At 41.0% G+C, this 20,378-nt stretch overlaps 2 protein-coding genes across 6 annotated transcripts in view; both read left to right on the plus strand.

Moving 5' to 3' along the window:
• The window catches only part of FKTN (fukutin), a 69,241-nt gene extending 62,867 nt beyond the window's left edge, over window positions 1–6,374 (plus strand). For both annotated transcript variants that reach the window (XM_072842229.1, XM_072842228.1), the window contains one exon: window positions 817–6,374. In XM_072842229.1, the coding sequence (XP_072698330.1) occupies window positions 817–1,030 (214 nt within the window). In that variant the 3' untranslated portion in view covers window positions 1,031–6,374. The remainder of the gene's footprint in view (window positions 1–816) is intronic.
• TAL2 (TAL bHLH transcription factor 2) overlaps window positions 1–20,378 on the plus strand; it is a 63,908-nt gene that overhangs the window by 36,327 nt on the left and 7,203 nt on the right. For 3 of the 4 annotated variants that reach the window (XM_072842233.1, XM_072842235.1, XM_072842232.1), the window contains exons 2-3: window positions 13,704–13,800; window positions 14,246–14,284. In XM_072842233.1, the coding sequence (XP_072698334.1) occupies window positions 13,772–13,800; window positions 14,246–14,284 (68 nt within the window). In that variant the 5' untranslated portion in view covers window positions 13,704–13,771. Of the gene's footprint in view, window positions 1–1,212; window positions 1,303–13,703; window positions 13,801–14,245; window positions 14,285–20,378 lie in introns of those variants that run through there. The other variant, XM_072842234.1, reaches the window with a different exon arrangement.

Below are 20,378 nucleotides of genomic sequence, written 5' to 3' on the forward strand. Positions count from 1 at the left end.
AAATACTTATATATTCATTGGCTTACCTGAGATATTTAAGGAATGGTTACAGCCAAATCCAAGTCCTTCTCTAGGGTTTTCTCAGCTAGTCATTTCTCTCCATGTTTTGGGAGCTTTTTTGCTTTGACCTCATCTTCAGGCTCTTCTTGCTAATAGATAACAAAGATGCTCAGCTTCCATCCCACCGGCTTAGAAACCTCAGCAGAAAGAATGCCTCTTTCTTCCAGTAGTTCCAGTGGAAATCCCAAAGCTGACTTTTATTTGCCTAATTTGTGTATATTCCCATCCCTGATCCAATCACTATAATATACTAATAATATAATATACTAGTTAGGCCTGGGTCTTTTTTTTTTTTTTTTTTTAACCCATCTCTAGAGAGGGGGTGGGGTCAGCCCTTCCTGAACCATAGGGACAGGGAAATGGGGATGCTGTTAACATTAAAAGTGGAGGGGATCCCTGGGAAGCTCAGCGGTTCAGTGCCTGCCTTTGGCCCAGGGCGTGATCCTGGGGTCCCGGGATTGAGTCCCACATCAGGCTCCCTGCATGGAGCCTGCTTCTCCCTCTGCCTGTGTCTCTGCCCTCCCCCCTCTGTCTATCATGAATAAATAAATAAAATCTTTAAAATTAAAAAAAAACATTAAAAGTGGAAGGGAAGGTTAGACAGTCAGAAACAACAAAATGTCCACTGTATTTGTCCCCAAAGCTATTTAATGGGAGAGAATTTTTCTTCAATCCTAGTGCACTAGCAGCTGGGTTCCTTAGACCGGACTTCTGTTGAGTCTCATCCCTCTGCACATTGCCTCTGTTTTGCCACAGATACCTGTTTCCCAAGTTTACACTGTGCTGGACTGAGTTTGTAGACATGAAGGTTCATGTGCCCTGTGAAACCACTGAATACATTGAAGCCAACTATGGTAAAACCTGGAAGATTCCTGTGAAGACGTGGGACTGGAAGCGCTCTCCCCCCAATGTGCAGCCCAATGGAATCTGGCCTATTTCTGAGTGGGATGAGGTTATCCAGTTATACTGAGACAATAGGTTGAAATGATAAAATTCCCCTTCTGAAACAGGTGGATTCTAACTATTAAGAAGATAAATCTCTATTTGTCAAATGTAAGTAGGGGCCAAAGATATATGTTGAGTCTGAAGATGCAGAAAGAGTCCTAACCTCTGAGCCATCTGATTGAATTCTCTCATTTTACTTTTATTCAGGAGTCCCTATGTGCTAGGTACAGTGCTAGGTTACAGTGGAGAAGCAGAGATGAGTGGCACACACGCCTGTCTCTCTTTCCCTTCCCTTTGGTAAGCACCTCAATTTTCTTTTGAGGGAAACATCCTTACCCTTTGAAGTTCCTGTAGAATATGATGTTCTTTCATACTGTTAGGTAATGTTTGGACTGGAAGATGGGTTTATTGGGCAAAGCTAAGGAGGATATACTAGTAAAAAAGAATAGCCCACTCCTGTAATCAGCAGTTAAGCTTGTATGTTAGTGCTGCTTTCAAGGTTGTAGAGTCGGAGTTAATATTTAAGTGATCAGACTTTAGGTGACATCAAGAAAAGATGCTAGAACGTTCATTTTACAAGCAACCCAGTATGGAATTGTTTTAGAGTATAGGGCATCATTCTTTCTGTGAGAATGAGAGCTTCTTTTTAGCTTTGTCAAAGATATGCAAATTCCTGTACAATTTGTATTTTTATATTTTAAGTGAAAAGAAAGCTTGTGCTTGTGTGATGCTTGAATTTCCAGTCATTGTGAGAATATTTTCACTGACCTCTGTAGCACTTGTTAACAAATCATTCGAGCGAGATCATGTTACCAGACATGATTTTGAAAGGGTTGTGATTTCACAAAAGTTATTTTCCTTATTTCATTCCCAGCCATCTGTTAGGTAAAAATATGAGCCATTCATGGACATTAATATTTTCTGAATTTATAATCCTTGTACTCCCAATTTTAATGTTAACACTAAAATATTAGTAGAAATACCTCTTATTTTTCTAAGTGTACTTATTCTTCAGTGCATTCATTCATCAATTGCAGCTCCATATCTTTCATTTATGGCCAGCAAGCCAATTTAAATAGTATATGAACCTACCTGTTCCCTCCCTTCTGTACTATCATGTCCCCAAACGAAGATGAACGGCAAACCTGACAAATGCTTTCTCCGTCCTCCCACTCCCAGATCATGGTGTTTGTAAAGTCTGTATCCATTCTCATTGTTCTATCTAGATGTTGTATCTGTTGCATATTGATGGGACAGGAACTCAGACTTCCTGCTTTGTCAAATACCACCCATTCTAAAACCCTTCAGTTTCCTTTCCCCTGCCTCAAGATACGTTTCTGAGTGGGATGGGATGGCCCTGTCTTCCACATCTCATGAGTCACTTTAATTATATATTCCAAGTGAAAAGTAGAGGTATATGTATATATACAATAAACACTGCTATCTTTTTATTCAGGAAAGGAAGCTGAGTCTTAACGTTTTATCTAAGCTGTTCAGGACAACTTTCTGGACAAAATCCCAGATTTTCCTCTAAAACCAGAGAATAACAGGAGTGTCAGAAATGGAAAGCAGAGGGTCTGAGGGAATAGGCTGAGTTTTTCTAAAACAAGGTTGGGAAAAGTGACCTGAAACCACCCCACTTGATATTTTCAAAACACCAAAAACTTTTTTTGATAAATGTTAACCACTGACCCAAATTCCTTTGTTGGGATGAGCTTTCAACATGTGACCATTGGATCTTTTCATAACATAATGAGGCTTTTAGAGACCCTTATAGATTACCATTAAACTTGTCCCCAAAGGACAGGCCATTGTAATCAGTCTCTCTTTGCTGGAAAATCAGCCCACAGAAATCATACCCAAATTCCAAAAAGCCGAACATAATTTCATTTTTCATGGTTGAAAAAAATATCAGATAATAATAGTGTTCCTGAGCAAAATCTGCCTTGCTTACTGAGGACCATTTGCTTGTGCTCAGCATCTAGAAGTGTATATAAAAGTGCAATACACATTTCTGCCCATTTCAAATTGAGGCTTCCACTGTTTGCCAGGTGGTGGAGGTCTTACCCACCACTATTTAGGTTATTTTTTTTTTTTTATCTGTCTCTGTAGTTCAAGGTCTTGAATAATCCAAAACCTGAGATGTCTTGGTCTCATTGACAGAGATTCTGTATCCTTCCCTCCACAGACCACTGGCAGCTGAAATACCTTCCTTGACTGCCTTCTGGTTTTACAAGTTCCTGCTCTTGCTTTGTTCCTACCCTGACTTGAGGGAATGAAAGCTTTTCCCCAGACTCTGAAGGCCAGGCTTGCTTCTGATACAGATTCAGCCATACTTCATCCTGTGCTTCTTGACAGTTCTTAACTGTGCCCAGTGTCCAGAGACCTTGGTTCAGGTGGATCTACCATCAAACCTCATAAGATCATTTTTCTTTCTTCACCTGAGTATCCCAATAATTCTCCTGATATGGCTACTTTCAGGTCCACTTTGTCTGGTTCATAGGCGAAAACCTCTTATATTAACTTGGAAGTTAGGTACCCCTGGATATCCTCCAGGGAGATCCTGAGAGGCAAGATTGATAACCTCTCCCTTGACAAACTGGTGGTCACTCACTCCTTCTTTAAGCAAGGAGCACTTGGCCTTCTCCCCTCTGCTGCAGCTACTGATACCTGGCTCCCGGAATAAAAGTGTAGTATGACAGCAGTTCCTAAAATCAAGCATCCCTAAGAAGCTGGGCAGTGGGATAATCAGTTTCTTTAATTCCCTAGCTACAAACCCTGTAATATGACCACTAGGTGGCGGAATGTCTACCACCATCCTCCCAAAACAAGTATACTCTCAAGTGAAAATCATCTTGCTCTTGAGTCTTAAAAGAGGTCACATTCATTTTATCCCTTTCATTTTATAGCTAAATCAATAAGCTATAGCAGTGATTTGAGAAACACTGGAATCTAAAACTTAAGAGTGCCATGACTTTTGGCCCAGTTCCTAGTTCATTGCATCACAGCACAGCATCTTTAACTCTGCTTGAGATACTTGACAGAGAAGTCAACCTCTGCCTTAGGAGTAAGTTTCAGGGTATTTCTGCCGTTCTCCACTTAATATCTTTCTGCTCAGATTGAGAGCCTGAGCTGACAAAGAGATCAAGAAGGAGTATTTCTTTCTTGTCCAAAATACTTAGGCTATCTTCACACCTTTATCTGCAAAATGCCATATCTCCAAACAGTGAAATAGTTCCTATGTGGAGACATCAGCCTTTGATTATGATATTCTTAACGTCCAGAAGTACCTGATTCTCTTAAGCTCAAGATGTGTCCCATTGCTACTTCACCCCTTCCAATTCCCCAGGAAACCATTGGCTAAGCACTCATTTCCAAAGAATCCTTCCTCCTTCCCTTGTTGATACTCTCTTATGGATACTAGAAGTTGAGGATAAGTTGTGCTCATTGCTATTCTTCTTTGTGACCCCAAACCATTGTATCTAGTCTTAATATGGTTATAGACCTTCAGATGGCAGACAGAAGAGCAAGGTGTTACATAGAAAAGCAGGGGTTATAGATTGGAGACCAGAGCTGCATCTGGGAAACACACTTGGAATGAATTCCCACATTCTAGCCTAATACCTTACCCAGTATCACAAACCTAAGTAAGGCTGCAAATGTCTCTGAGACTCTCCCAAGTTTCACCTTCTGGAAAATGAACACTTCTTTCATCCTTAATATTATAAATCTCCATGGGAAATTTACCCTCAAAGACTAGTCAGAGAAAGAGCCACATTCTCAACTTCTAATAATTACCATGGAAAAACTCCAATTCCTGACCAGATGAAAGGATATCTTTGAGGGAATTTCTCTTTCCTCCTCTTCCTCTGTCATTGAGACCTGTGGTAGGTCACCTCTAATGTTTCACTTAGGGGAGTCAGCATATTAGTATAAAAAGACCACAAACTTCTGAATTTGGCCTGAGTTTGCATCCCAGCTTCGTCATGTGGCATTTGTGGTAGAGGACCTCTCAGCCTCAATTTCCACATAAGTGAATTGGGGAAATGTGTACTTTTCTAGAATTTCGGTAGGATAAAATGGAACATAAAGTGCTTAGCATCAGGCCTAGGATTAAGTAAGTTCTCAAGAAATGTTCCATTTCCTACTTCCAAGTCCCTTTTCTAATCCTTCAAATAAGATTAAGGAAACTATGGTTCAGAATACAAGCCTTACTCAGGAGGTGGGTAGCTGAATTTGCTTAGGGAAAAAATTGTTTCATTATATCAAGGCATTAAAGGACAAATTGTATGGTTCATGAATTCAGAGACATTACCAAGTTGCCTCCTTCTCTAAATAGAACTAGTATTTTCATTTTATTGGTCAGGCTATTGTCTCCTAAGGTCTCTTTATATGATCCCTTATGTTACATAGTTCCTTAGCCCCAAGCAGTTCCCTCTCTCTCCCTTCCTAGATTTAATTCTTGTTCTGCCCTGGACTATTTCAACGTTCCAGCTTTTTCTAGAGGTAAACCCTCATCTCCTTGTTACTAAATCTCTACCCAGCCAAAATCAGGTATAAGTTACAATTTGCAGAGAGGAAGAACTTGGAATACTTAGTGTCATATAACTATCAGTACTTTTAGTAAAGGAGAATCGAAAATACTCATTTCCACCTTCTTTCATCAAATTTGTGTTTCTGTTTCAGGCAATAATGAACAGTATGTTTTAAGCTATTTTAAGCTTCTCTGCACAAACTAAAATCTAATTATAGTTTATAAGTCAAACAGAATGATTCAATAGTGATACCTTTTTACAGAACCAGTACTAAAGTAGGCAAGTGTACATTTTTCTAATGAGAAATCTGTGCTTCTGTATTTTCAGAATTTCTGGGTTAGAATGTCCCTCTTGCCATCCCCCAACATAACCCAATATAGAGATGATGCAGGAACCCATTATTCAACCAGGCTGCTATACACTTATGAGCAGCTCTCACAGTGGGGTTGAAAAGGTGTGTGAAGAGAATTAGAAGTACTGTATTTTGTTTTATAAAACAACGTACTGTCTCATGTGCCATTAAAGAAAATTACAAGATTTTGTAGTCTTTTGATGACTCATTCAGAGCATGGGTTTGTTAAATGAAGACCATATATAGCTATTTGTGTGTCCCTTCTAATTCAAAACCAGAAACACATGTATGTGAATTTTTTAAACAAAGTGATATTTTAAACGTAAATTTCAATGTATCCTTACCAGTTGACTATTTGATTTTATCTTCAGGTACAGGTAGTTTGTAGTACTACTGAAAATACCTTTAATATTATTATTTTGATCAGAATTTATAATATATAATCAGTTTGGGATGATAAATAAACATTTTAAATTACTTGAGATGTTTCGTGTTTATTCTGCAAGTTTGCAGTAGATATTACAGCCACTAACATTCTTAAGCAATCTGGTAAAATAGTAAATCTTGCCACAAGTACCATACTTCTAAAAACTAGGGTAAAATGAAGTCATATGAGTGGGTCCTAATCAAATATGACTAGGCCCTTATAAGAAGAGATTAGAATACAGACAGGCACAGAAGGAATACTGCGAAGATTAGGGAGAGGGCAGTCATCTACAAGTCAAGAAGAAAGACCCTCAACGGAAACAAACTCTACCAGCACCTTGATCTTGGACTTCTAACCTACAGAACTGTGAGAAAATAAATGTCTGTTTTAAACCACCTAGTCTGTGATACTTTTTTTTTTTTTAAGATTTATTTATTTTAGAGAGAGAGAGAGCACACACTCGTGTGCAAGCAGGGGTGGAGCAGAGGGAGAGCAAGAGGAAGAGAATCTCAAGCTGACTCCCTGCTGATCGCAGAGCCTGACACGGAGCTCCATCTCACGACCCTGAGATCATGCCCTGAGCCCAAAACCAAGAGTGAGACACTTAACTGACTGAGCCACCAGGCACCCCATTTGTGATACTTTATTAGGCAGCCCTTGATTAATGCAGTAATGAAGACAGTGTGGTATTGGTAAAAAGACACATAGATCACTGGAACAGAATAACCCAGACATTGACACACAAATACACTCAATGGATTTTTGAACAAAGTGCAAAAGCAATTCAGTAGAGGCTAAGATAGCCATTTAAACAACAACAAAAATAACCTCAACTTGAACCTCATACTTTTTACAAAAATGAGCTCAAATGTATCCTGTACTTAAATCTAAGACTATGAAACTTCTAAGGGAAAAAACAGAAAATCTTCATGATTTGGGGCTAGGCAAAGGGTTCTTTCTTAAGACTTGATACCAACCAAAAGCATAATCCATAAAAGGGAAAATTGGTAAGCTGGACTAAACCAAAATTTAAAACTACAAAAGCCTACAAGAAGAGGATGGAAATCAAGCCACAGACTAGAAGGAAGTATTTGCAAACTACATAGCTGACAAGAGAGTAGCATTTAGAATATATAAAGAAACTGACCCTCAATAGCCTGAAAAATCCATTAGAAAATGGGCAAAAGACATGAACAGACATTTCACTGAAAAATATTTACAGCTGATTAAGCACGCTAAAAAGATGTTCAGCACTGTTAACAAAATAGCCAAAAGCAATACTGAGAAGAGCAAAGCTAGAGGCATCACATTTGCTGATCTCCAACCATAATCTAGTGCTATACTAATCAGAACAGTATGGTACTAGCGTAAACATAGACACATAGACCAATGGAACAGAATTGAGAGCCTAGAAAATAAACCCATGCATATCCAATCAACTAATATTTGATGAGGGAGCCAAGAATACTCAACAGAGGATATACAGTCTCTTTAATAAATGAGGTTGGAAAATGGATGTTCACATGCGAAAGTATGAAACCACTTCTGTCTTCCACCACTCACAAAAGTTAACTCAAAATGGATTTAAAAACATAAATGTGAAACCACAAAACTCCTAGAATAAAATGGGAAAAGACTTCTTGACCTTGTTCATGTCAATGATCTTCTTTTGGGATATGACACCAGAAGCACCAAAGGCAACAAAAGTGAAAATAAACAAGTGGGACTACATCAAATTAAAAAGCTTCTGCACAACAATGCAAGGCAGCCTATAGATTAGAAATAAGTATTTGCAAACAATGTATCTGATAAGGAGCTAATATCCAAAAGATACAAGGAACTCCTACAACTCAATAGAAAAAAAACAATCCAATTAAAAGTGGGCAAAGGAACTGAATAGACATTTTTCCAAAGGAGATATTCAGGTGGCCAACAGGTACCTGGAAAGGTGTTCAACATTACTAATCCTCAGGGAAATGCAAATCAAAATCTCACACCTGTTAAAATGACTTACTAAAAAAGACAGGGGCTAATAAATGTTGATGAGAATATGCAGAAAAGGGAACTCTTATTCACTGCTGATGGGAATGTAAATTGATGCAGGCACTAGAAAAACAGCATGAAGTTTCCTCAAAATATTAAAAATAGGGCTACCATATGATGATCCAGCAATTCCACCCTGGATACTTACCTGAAGGAAACAAAATCATTATCCCAAAGAGATTTTTGCCCCCCCCCGCCCCCATACATTGCAGGTTTATTTACAATAGTCAAGATATGGAAACAACCTAAGTGTCCCATCAATGTACAAATGGATAAGAAGATGTGGCATATATAGAGAATGGAATACTGTTTAGCCACAAAAAAGCAGGAAATCTTGTCATTTGTGGCCAAATAAGTAGACCTTGAAGGCATTATTGTTAAGGGACATAACAAACAGAAAAAGATTAGATAACTATATGATCTCACTTTATATGTGGAATCTAGAAAAACCAAACTCAGAAACAACAGATTGGTGGTTGCCAGAGGCAGGGGGTAGGGAATTGGATGAAGGTGGTCAAAAGGTACGAACTTCCAGTTGAGACAAGTTCTAGGGGTATAATATACAGCATGATGAGTATAGTTAACAATACTATATTGTATATTCGAAAGCATTTTGTCACAAGAAAACAAATTTTTAGCTATGTGAGGTGATGGATGTTAACTAGTAGTGATCATTTCACAATACGTACATATATCAAATAATTGTGTTGTACACTTTATGACCTATATACAATGTTAGAAGTCAATTATATCTCTATAAAACTGGGGAAAATGTTGCCATTTTTCCTGGTCATAATTTCTTCCATGAAATCTGAAATATTACTGAAGCAAACATTAATAAATCAGCCCTTGCTCAGCTGATAATTAGAAATTTTTCTTGTTATCACTGGTATGAGAAGTAATGCTAGAGCTTCCTCAGCTCTGATTCATTGCACTTTGTGTTTTGGGATCCTATTCCTTGGACGCAAAAATGCAATCTGAATTTCAGCATAGTCCTCTTCCAAAATGTATCATTTTCCAAAAATGTTATGGAAATGTCCATTTTTACTAAAAGTTACTATTAATTTTATTTCTAATCTAACTTTATACCTTTAGTATTCGTCCCATAAATAATGTTTCCCTATGACTATTCTCTCCCCACAAAACTATATGTAAACTGCTGACCAAAGGTGCTAAATGTAACAGCATTTTCTGAAGGGAGTAAAATTTATCATTGATAATAGAGAAGTAAAGAGAGAGAGCTATAATGTTGATTATTAATATAACTTTAAGAAAATGTTCAACAGGGACACCTGGGTGGCTCAGCGATTGAGCGTCTGCCTTTGGCTCAAGGCATGATCCTGGGCTCCCAGGATGGAGTCCCACATCGGGCTCCCCACAGGGAGTCTGCTTCTCCCTCTGCCTGTGTCTCTGCCTCTCTCTCTCTCTCTTTGTGTTTCTCATGAATAAATAAAATCTTAAAAAGGAAAGAAAGAAAGAAAGAAAGAAAGAAAGAAAGAAAGAAAGAAAGAAAGAAAAAAGAAAGAAGAAAGAAAGAAAGAAAGAAAGAAAGAAAGAAAGAAAGAAAGAAGAAAGAGAAAGAAAGAAAGAAAGAAAGAAGAAAAGAAAGAAAGAAAGAAAGAAAAAATGTTCAACATTGTTAACCATCAGGGAAGTGCAATTACAAGCATAATGAGATATCACCGTACACCTACTAGAATGGCTAAAATTTTAAATAGTGATAACACCGAATACTGTAGTTGTCTCTTTTATAAAGGATTTCTTTTTTGCATGTGTACTGTGTACCATGGTTTGTACTATGATTTTACTAGAGTGCCCTTCAACATGTTACAAAAACTCTTATAACACTCTTTATAAAAAATTTATTTTTTTAATTTTTTTAAAGATTTTATTTATTCAGAGACACAGAGAGAGAGAGAGAGGCAGAGACACAGGCAGAGGGAGAAGCAGGCTCCATGCAGAGAGCCCAACGTGGGACCCCATCCAGGGTCTCCAGGATCACGCCCTGGGCTGCAGGCGGTGCTAAACCGCTGCACCAGCGGGGCTGCCCTCTTTATAAAAAAATTAAAGGAATAATCTTACCACAATTTTTGTGCTGTACTAATCAAAACAGTATGACACTAGCATAATGCACTAGAGACCGCAAGGGCTTTGGTGTTGTACAAACTTGGACTCAAATCCAGGGGTGCCACTTCCTAGTTTATGATCTTGGCTGGCTAATTATTTAACTTTTGAGTTCCAACTTTTTTTCAATTCAGGGGGCTGAAATTAATGTCTACCTTTAAGGGTTATTATAAGAAATATAGGAAATCTGTAGTATCTGGTACACTGTTCAGTGCATAGTAGATGTTTAATAAATGGTGGCTCTTGTGAATAGTATCTTGCTTTTATTTCTACTTTTGGAATAAATCCCATGAACTTATATTTTCCCAATAAACCCAAGTAATTTTTTTTCTGTAAGATTAGATATTTAAGAGTTCTCTTGGGTAGAGGACCCTGTCCTAAGGTCTGGTGATAAGAAAGGACCCTAGCCTCAAGGGCACAGGTGCATGCTCTGTCTTTTGGGGAGACAGGACATGGGATTAATTGATTCTCAAAGACCAGGCTTGGATAAGGAGACCAAAAGTCCCAGACTTTGTAGAAGGCAGCCTGAGCACCCTAGGCTAGAAAAAGCTCTAGGAAGGAGGGCAAGGAAGGGACGATGAGGTGTAACTTGATCTTAAGACATTATTAGTGAACAGTAACTTTGAATGAAGAAAGGGAAGAAAGCATTTCTGAACAAAAGAAGTCAGTGAAATCATGGAATGGGCTTTGTAGGACAGTACATAAGACCACTTGGCTATACATGGATAAATAGTGGGGGGGAAAAGACAGCTAGAAAAGCGGGCAAGGAACAGATTGGGGGCAGGGGGACCTGAATATACTGCTGTGAAGTTTGGATAAAAGAAAGTGTAGAAAGGTTATTTGAATAAGAACATGATGTTTTTAATCAACACTCCTGGCTAGATTACTACTCACGCGTACTATGTTGGGGGCTGAGGTCCATTTGTTGACTCAGGAAATATTCATGAAGCACCTCCAAGGCCAGAGTGGGGATTTAGAAGAATTTAGGTTCACTGAGACTGATCCCATGAAATCAGTCTAGGACAAGTCCATTTCCACCCAGCCAGATTCTGCTGCCTGGGTCAGAGAGCTGAAGCTGGGACTACTCCCTGGCAAGGTCTGGGCCAGCTTTAATGTCTGCTTGGATCCTAAGGGTGTCGAGTGTGGGAGGAGAGGAGCCCCAAGCACAGGTTGCGTCCTGTTAAAACAGCCCACTTCGGCTACAGTGTGAGTTTCAGAATCGTATCTGAAACCCTAGCTAGCTGGTCTTGGACTTATTTCACATAACTTGTAAGGAAACCAGATCTCCACCAGCTAGAAAAGATGGATATGCTCTTGGGTAGTACAGAAGTATCTGTATTATGCAAAAGCAAATGTGAGAGCTGTGGCAAGAAACCAAGGTTTCCCCTATAGGTTTTTTTTATTGGTTATATTTCAAATGACATCCTCTAATTGTCCCTAAGAAGCCCCGGTGGCGTCTCCTGAAAACATCTGCTGAATTTGAGGACTAAGGGGGTGCCTCCCTCATCCCCTCGGTATATGTGTTTGGTTTGGGCTTTGTCCGTCTGGAAAGCAGAGGGCTCTGGGCAGCTCAGGCCTGGCAGATTTCCCCCACCTGCCTAAAATATAGCTCAGGGGGGCAGAGGCCCCTTCCTAGTCCAATCCTGTGCCTTCACTTTCCAGCCCTGGGAGCTGTGGCCTTTATTTCAAGTCTGGTCCCCAGGGGGCGGAGTGGGGAATGAGGACAGCTGATAAGCCTGACATTATTGACTTTATGGGGAGTATTCAGTGAATTTACTTTCTGCAAGAAGGCTGCACTCTTATCTGCTGCCCACAGAGCATCCAAATCCCCATCTAGGGGACCCATTTGATGAGTTATGTCTCTTATACAAAGACCAGAGAATATAAAAAGGAGAAAGGGGAGTCACACCCCACCTCTTTCTTTTCTCCAGTACCTTGCTCTGCTCCCCGTTCCTCTCCCCCCAATTCCCCTTGCTTTCCCACTGCCCTTGGGGTTATTGGCTGGAAGTAGCACTCTCCACTCCAGGCCTACAGAGCGAAGGCCAAATCAGCCTGGTCTTGAGAGTCAGCAGCTGGGCACACCCAGGGCTGTGCATCCCTCTAGTTGTAACTATGGGAAGAAAAGCCCGCTCACTTTAGGCAGTTCTATGCCGTGCTTTCTATTGCAATGGTCAACATTTGCTCTGGACAGGCCTCAACACCAGGTGTCCTGATAGAGATATGTGTGTGCATGTGTGTCTGGGTGTTACCAAGGAGTCCTGGGTCTGGGGAGCCTTGGAGGGTGGAAATTAATGGTAAAAGAGAGACTGATGCTCAAGAGAAGCTTTTCTTTCCCCTCTTTGATATCTCCCTCACCCAGCTCTGGGTTCTGTTTGCTTCAAATACCAGAAGGAAATAAATGCTTCTTAGCAGCACAGGACCCAAAGTAACTGGGAGAAGAGAAGTGGGAGCCAGGATAGCTGGGGGGGGGGGGGGGGGGGGCGGGGGGGGGGGGGCAAATGAAAGGAAAAAAGTGCCCTTTGAACGATATTAGAAGCATGTGTTCAGACTCTCCATTTAGTTTTTGGATAGGGTTTTTCTGGCAATGAAAATGAAAACACAATGTATTGAGCGGCTATGATTTTTATTAGATGCCTATTCTCACCATTTTTAAGCATTTACTCCAAATCATTCACTGAATCTTCACAATAAGCCATGAAGCTAATGTTTCCAACTCACATGAGAATATTGGAACTGGGAGACTAGTGTAGGAATGAGGATTCAGGCAGTCAGCCTGCCTCTGCAGCCATAGCAAAGGCCTTCTTTGAGCTGTCACCCACTTGGTGTTTCTTAATACTTTATTGCACTTAATTCATAGCAAAGTGAGTATTTGTTATTCCCATGTTATAGAAAACAGCCTCAGAAAGGTAAAATATGGGGGGGGGGGTTGGCAATTCTATCAGCTTTTTGTTTCTTAAGTCAAGTAGCCAGTTTAATTGAGAAAGTTTCAAAGCAGCATGGGTCTGGAAAGCAATTTATAAATTCCTCTACTTGCAATCCGAACCAGTAGCCTTATCATTGCACTTGTCCCAGGCAAAGCACAAGATTAGACAGCAGACAGAGAAAACAGGAAATGAGAAAAGGCATCAAGAAGACAGTGTTACAACAGTGCAGGAAATCTTTGCAAATCTGATTGTAGATGGATCACCCACCCTTCCCCTCTTCTTTATTCAAACAGGGCCTTAGGTTTGGATCCAGTTGAGGACCACCACTGAGATTCAACGTTGACTGCTTCTGAAATGCAGGATGTCTGGCAGGCTATGGCAATCTTCCAAGTAAGGATAACTTTGTTTACCGAGTAATATTGTCCTCTTCTTTTGTCAACTAAAGTCACTGTAAGCTGCAGGGAAAACCTCAGTGGACAGCACATTTGTTTCCTTATATATCAATACCATTTTTTCCTTTATTGTTTCTATCTGTGAGTATGTCCAGGGCCGCAAGACTAGTGTACATCAGAGACTCTGGTCTGCAGATTCTACTATCTTTCCTTTTCTGGCCAAACTAGGAAACAACCTCAGGAAAGTCCGAAAATGATGAGAAAGCAGCCAGATCTCTCTTTCCTTATGACAGAAGACCAAAGCTCTCACTCAGCCAGCACCCTTCCCAGCGCTCTAGTAGAGATGAGGCCATGTCAGCTTATTTCTCCCTCCAGATGCCCTGGTTTCTTACATCACCTGCTTTCGTCTGCACCCGCTTGGTTTATTACTTTTTTATTTGCAGGAGGTCGAAGAAGGGGAGGCAGGAAGAGCATCTGAGGAGGTAAGCTAATCACTAAGTGGCTCTATGGGTCCTGTGAACGAAGTGACATTAATGTCCATGAGGATTTACAGCCTCTGCTGGCTCTGGGAAGATATTTGTCCAAGGACCACTAGTAAAACAGAGTCAGCTGCAAGTGAAGTCTTGCTTCTTTGGGCATACTTTTTAGTATTTCACTTGTTTGGGAGCAATATTTTGTTTTGTCAAGGATGATAACTTGTTATGTAATTTTATAATCAAGATATATAATTTCTCATATTAAATGGAAAAAGTGTGTGTAATGCTTTGCATGACACCTAGTACTTAGTGCTAAATAATGGGATAGAGAATTTGACACCTGGCCCCCAGTTGGTGCTTGATATCACCCCCTAGGTCAAGCAGCATCCGCTCTCCTGTCACAACCTGCTAGCTAGTCTCCTCACATTGTTTCTCACCCCTCTGTGTACAGCAGCCAGAATGTTCTTCTCTTCTCCTTAAAAAACAATCACCCCTCCCAAAAAAAAATAAATAATAAATAAATAAATAAATAAATAAATTAATTAATTAATTAATTAAAAAAAATCACCCAAACCTGTCCCATGGCCTTGGAAGCATTCGTTTCATAGAAACAAGCTATGTGTCTTCTGACAGAAAGCAGGGCAGGCTGGAGGCAGCTGTTTGGAGAAATGAGTCAGCGCTGTCTTGCATTCATTCAACAAATGTCTTATCAAGCAGCTTTTATGTGCAGTGAACACTGTGGGGTTTAGTGATTAACAAAGCTAAGTCCTTGCCCTCTTGACATTTACAGTGTATAACAGGCAAGCCAATAAGCAAGTAAACTAGAATGAGATTTGCTTTGAAGAATTCACCATGGTGATGGGGCACTTTTAAAAAACCAGAGTCAAAAGAATTTTAATTAACCAAATAAAGTTTCACAGAAGGATAAAACCTATGACCAAGAGTCATACCCACACAGCTTCAAATTAACTGTAAAAGAACAAGCACAGTTTTTTTTGGAAAATGCAAAGTAGGTTGTATTAATATAAAATTCATGACAAAAAGCAAAGCAAAGAGAACCATTTTTATATTGATATGGAGTATAGTTCTCTAAATCAATAAAACTTCACTGAGTCTTCATGTGTCAAATGCATTGTATCTTAAAATATAAAGATCTAAAGCAAACTCTTCTGGAAAAACTGAAAGGAAGGAACAGATATGAAATAATAGAGGGAGATTTTCATACAACTCTGTCAAATAGATTAAAATAGACCAAAAGGATGTGAAGGATTATGTTAATGGTTGTATATAAAAACATTTTATTTTTCAAACAGGATATTTACCTCCTTTTTATTGCTAATGGATCATTTATAACAGTTGATCATGTTTTACCAAAGAGAAAGCTCTCAATAAATATCCCAAACAAAAGAATATACAGTGTATCTTTGACTATACCACAGTGAAATTAGAAATTAATAGTAAATTGTTACCAAAAGATACAATGATAAAGAAATTTTAAAAGCACCTTCAAAAAGAAAAATTAAAATAAACAACAGATGTTAGAAACTAATGACAGTGATAGCATAAATGGAAACACAGAATGACACCAAAGATATATCAGAATATAATTCATAGCCAGAAAATTAATAAAATAAACATTCAATCTAAGAATGGGATGTGGAGAGAAAACAAAATAAGCATAAGCAAATGAGAAAGGGCAGATTTAAAAACATAGAGTAGACATTAATACATTAGAAAATCATAAAAGTGTTGGAACACAGAGGTAGTTTTCAAAAACAATAAAATGTATAAGCTTCTGCAAAGCTAATCAAGAAGTCATGAACAACAACATGAGGAATGAGGAAAGCAACACAGATACAGATATATTTTTAAATTTTCATCTTTTTAAGATTTTATTTATTTGATAGCACAAATGGGGGAGGTGCAGAGGGGTGGGAGAAACAGACTCCCCATTAAGCAGGGAACCTGGACTTGGGGCTCAATCGCCGGACCCTGAAATCATGACCTGAGCTGAAGTCAGACACTTAATGACTAAGCCACCCAGGTGCCATCAGATATATATATATATATTTTAAAAATCGTTGAATAGCTGTATATAACACTTTGTTAATGATTCTGAAAAGTACCAAAATTAACCTAAGAGAGAACACTTGAAGGAACAAAACCTACCTAAAAGGATTTACTAGTGGATTCTATTAACTATCAAGAACCAGCTATTTCATGCAATGAATAAATTGATGGTTGCGGACACAATGGGTGGAAGAAAGGATGGATGGATGGATGGATGGATGGATGGATGGATGGATGGAGTAGGGAGGAAGGAGTTTTAAGACTGGAGAGGTAAGGCTGATGCTTGACCTCCAGCCAAAATGACCTTGGCTCACAACCACCTGGGATGACAGAAATCCCTTCTGCAAACCTCAGGTTTGGTCTCTCCTGAAGCTGACAACCCCTGCACACAGGACTAGAGGTCCAGGATTCACAGGCTAATCCAGACAGATCAATTAAGCCAGTAGAACCCGGCTCTCCTAGCGGCCTACCCTTCCCTCGCCAGGAGTCTGCAGGTGCAGTCTCTCCAGGGGGCAGTGAGAGCCATGAATAGTAAGGGTTTTAGCTCAAGCACACAGAGGCGTTTAGCTGCCCAAACTTAATCCCTCAATAATCGGATTATGTAAATTCCTCCTTCAACCCCTTCCCCTGGGGGACGGGACCTAGCCCCTAACTCTCAGCACTGGGAGACCGGGATGGAAGAGCGCCCATCATCGGAAGAATCACTGCCAGTGGAATGGGGCACCGAAAAATGTTTCCCCATTTTAAAAATAAAGGCAACAATAACGTGTAAGACAGTTTTGAGAAGAAAGCAAATGTCGACCCTGGTCCCAGTGTGCCAGTATAGTTGGGTCTCTTTCTCTGTAATCTTTGCCCTCCTGTCAGTTCTTGTCCAGTTGTGCACAGATCCCACTCCACAGCTTATTGTTTCATTTGGCATCACACATTTCTGCCCTTGCTACCCAGTTGCGACATTTTTAAAAAAGATTTTATTTATTTATTCACGAGAGACAGAGAGAGAGAGAGGCAGAGACACAGGCAGAGGGAGAAGCAGGCTCCATGGAGCCGGACGTGGGATTAGATCCCAGGACTCCAGGATCACACCCTGGGCTGAAGGCGGCGCTTAACTGCTGAGCCACTCAGGCTGCCACCCCCCCCCCCTTTTTTTTTTAGCAATCACAGACTATGCCACTAAGCAAATACATTTGCTAAGGTTTTTGGCTAAGATGAAGGGTAATATGGGTTCTTGGTTTAAAATATAATACACGGTCTAGGGCAGCCCCGGTGGCACAACTGTTGGGCACCGCCTGCAGCCTGGGGTGTGATCCTGGGGACCCAGGATGGAGTCCCACATCGGGCTCCCTGCATGGAGCCTGCTTCTTCCTCTGCCTGTGTCTCTGCCTCTCTCTGTGTCTATGAATAAATAAATAAAATCTTTTAAAAAATATAATACGCGGTCTATCAGAATAGTGATGTCACAGGGCTTGGTAGAAAAACATGGGCACTGGGAATCTGCAGTTCCCCTTCCACAGCCCACAAAGCAGACAGAAGGGCAGAAAGAGGACAAATGGAGGATGGAAATATCATCTGGAAATATCAAAGTGTGTTTCTAAGGGCCCCCTTTGTGCACAAGTTGATCAATTTTCTCCAACTCACTCCCCACTCCCGTTCCATCCTTTGCATTGCTACCAGATGAGTGTTGGAACCTGTAAACCTAAACATATCATTCTCATCATCTTCAATCCATGCAGCTGGCTTCACATGGATTGGCTTCTCCTCCACTCCTACCTGTGTAATTCCTTCAGTCTTTCCCACCCTTCTGCCCACGTACCCAGGCAACTGTAACTCCTGCCTTTTTAGATGTGCTTTAGATGACTCCGTATTAGTTCTTCTCCAGTACCCAGCGGGTGCCCATTTCCTACATTCTAGATCCCATTCTGGGTATCCAGGACCCCTGGATTTAGACCACACTCTGTGTATCTAGGACTCCCTGAATTTCTGCTCAAATGGCCCTGAGCCTATTTTCAGAGCCTGCACAGGGTTCTTCCTTAGGTCCGTGTGGGCTGGGAGTCCACATCATATACACAAAGCCCTTCACCGAGCAGAACAGAGCTGGGCAGTGGGGAAAGAATGGGGATGGCTCAGAAGTCTCCATCTGTACCTTTGTCCTGGATCCCACAGATGTCAGAGGCAGCCCTGCCTCAGGGCCGGGTTTAAATGCCATCCCCCTCACAAGCAATCTCTGATCCTCCTGTTAGAATCTTGTTCACACTCTCTAGCACTCAGGACTCTCTTGTATTTAGTCATTATGGCCATGCCTCTCCCTCCCAAAAGCTGTGAACTCCTTGAATGCAGATGTAGTGTTTTCTTCACCTTCTTGCTTCTGGAAACTCTAACAATTCACACAAAAGCTTTTTAAAAAATTTATAATAAGAAATATAATAAAAATATAATAAATACATATATATGAAGAGGGACAAACAATCTCAGAGTCTCAATGAGGCTTGCTTAAAACAGTGAAGATTGACTCCTCGCTCATGTTACATGAGGGCTGTGGTTGGTTATGGCTTTGCTCTATGGCTGTCAGGCTGAAAGAGCAACCCCAACCGCAAACATTTCTCATGACAGCCCAACTAGGAATCACTCTTAGAGCTTCCCCTCCATCACTGCAGATGTCAGGTCTGCCCACACTCTGTTGGCTGATGCAAGTCTCATGGCCAAGCCAGGATGTGGGCAGAGAAGTCCCCTCCCACCACCTACAGGGAGGCACTGTCCAGCACATGGGTGGGGTTATATAATCTCCCAGGAAAGGGAGCCAGTTGTTGTCCTTATAGTCCTATTGTTGTTACAACAGTCCTATTTTAAATAGTCCTATTTTACAGATGAGGAGACTGAGGCAGGGAGAAGTTATATAATTTGCCTAGGGTCACATAAGGGGGTAGACCAGGGATTTCAATTTGGGCAGCAACTCCAGAGTCCTTCACTTTTATCCATGAAACTATAATGTATTGTGAATTTATGATTTTAAATCCCATGCTGGGTCCTTTAGAGAATGTGATATCTAGAAATTCTTTACTTACCCATTCATTATTCAGCCAATGTTTGATGAATGCCTATTCACTGGGGTTGGGAGGAGACAGATGAAGTAAATAAGTAAAATATTGCTAAACGGAAAGGAGCACTAAAGAGAGAATAAAGCAGGGCAGGAGGATGAAAAGTCCTTATGTATGTGAAGGTGCAATTTTAGATGTCGTTCTCAGAATCTTCATAAGAAGGTGACATTTGGGGGAATCCCTGGGTGGCTCAGTGGTTGGGTGCCTGCCTTTGGCCCAGGGTGTGATCCTGGGGACCCGGGATCCAGTCCCACGTCAGGCTCCCTGCATGGAGCCTGCTTCTGCCTCTTTCTCTCTCTCTGTGTCTCTCATGAATAAATAAATAAATAAATAAAATCTTTAAAAAAAAATAAAAGGTGACATTTGACCAAAGACAGGAAGAATGTCAGTTTCTTGAGGGCAGAGATTTGTGTGTTTTGTTTGAAGTTGTCTCCCGGCACCTGTACAGGGTGGACCATAGTAGGTGCTCAGTAATAACCGTGCAATGGATGAAAGGAGGTGAGGTGGGGGTGGGAAACTACGTGGGTAACTTGGAGGCAGAGTGTTTCAGGCAGCGAAAACAGTGCAAAGGCCCTGAGGCGGGAGTGCGTTGGGTACGTTCCTGAAACAACAAAGGTCAGAGTGGCTACAGTCGACTAAACCTGGGGGAGAGAAGGAACAGGCAGGTAAAGGGGGTCTTAGGGGCCCTCGTGAAGACTTCAGGTTAATTCTGAGTGAAATGGAGAGCCGCATAAGGGCTTTGAGCCAGAAGCCACAGGAATCCCAACTGGGTCGTTGAGTGATGCTGGAGTGTAGACCGAGAGGGCAGGTGTGGAGGCGGGAAGCCCCGTGGGCAGGGCGCTGAGTAACCTGCTCCGCGCTGGGCCGGGGTCGCCGTGCTTCCCGGCCCCTGGCGCCCCCGGCCCTCTCGGCGGGAGCCTCGTCCTGCGGGCGCGGGG

This window comes from Canis lupus, chromosome 10 (genome assembly GCF_048164855.1).
Source record: "Canis lupus baileyi chromosome 10, mCanLup2.hap1, whole genome shotgun sequence".
Lineage (NCBI taxonomy): Eukaryota > Metazoa > Chordata > Mammalia > Carnivora > Canidae > Canis > Canis lupus.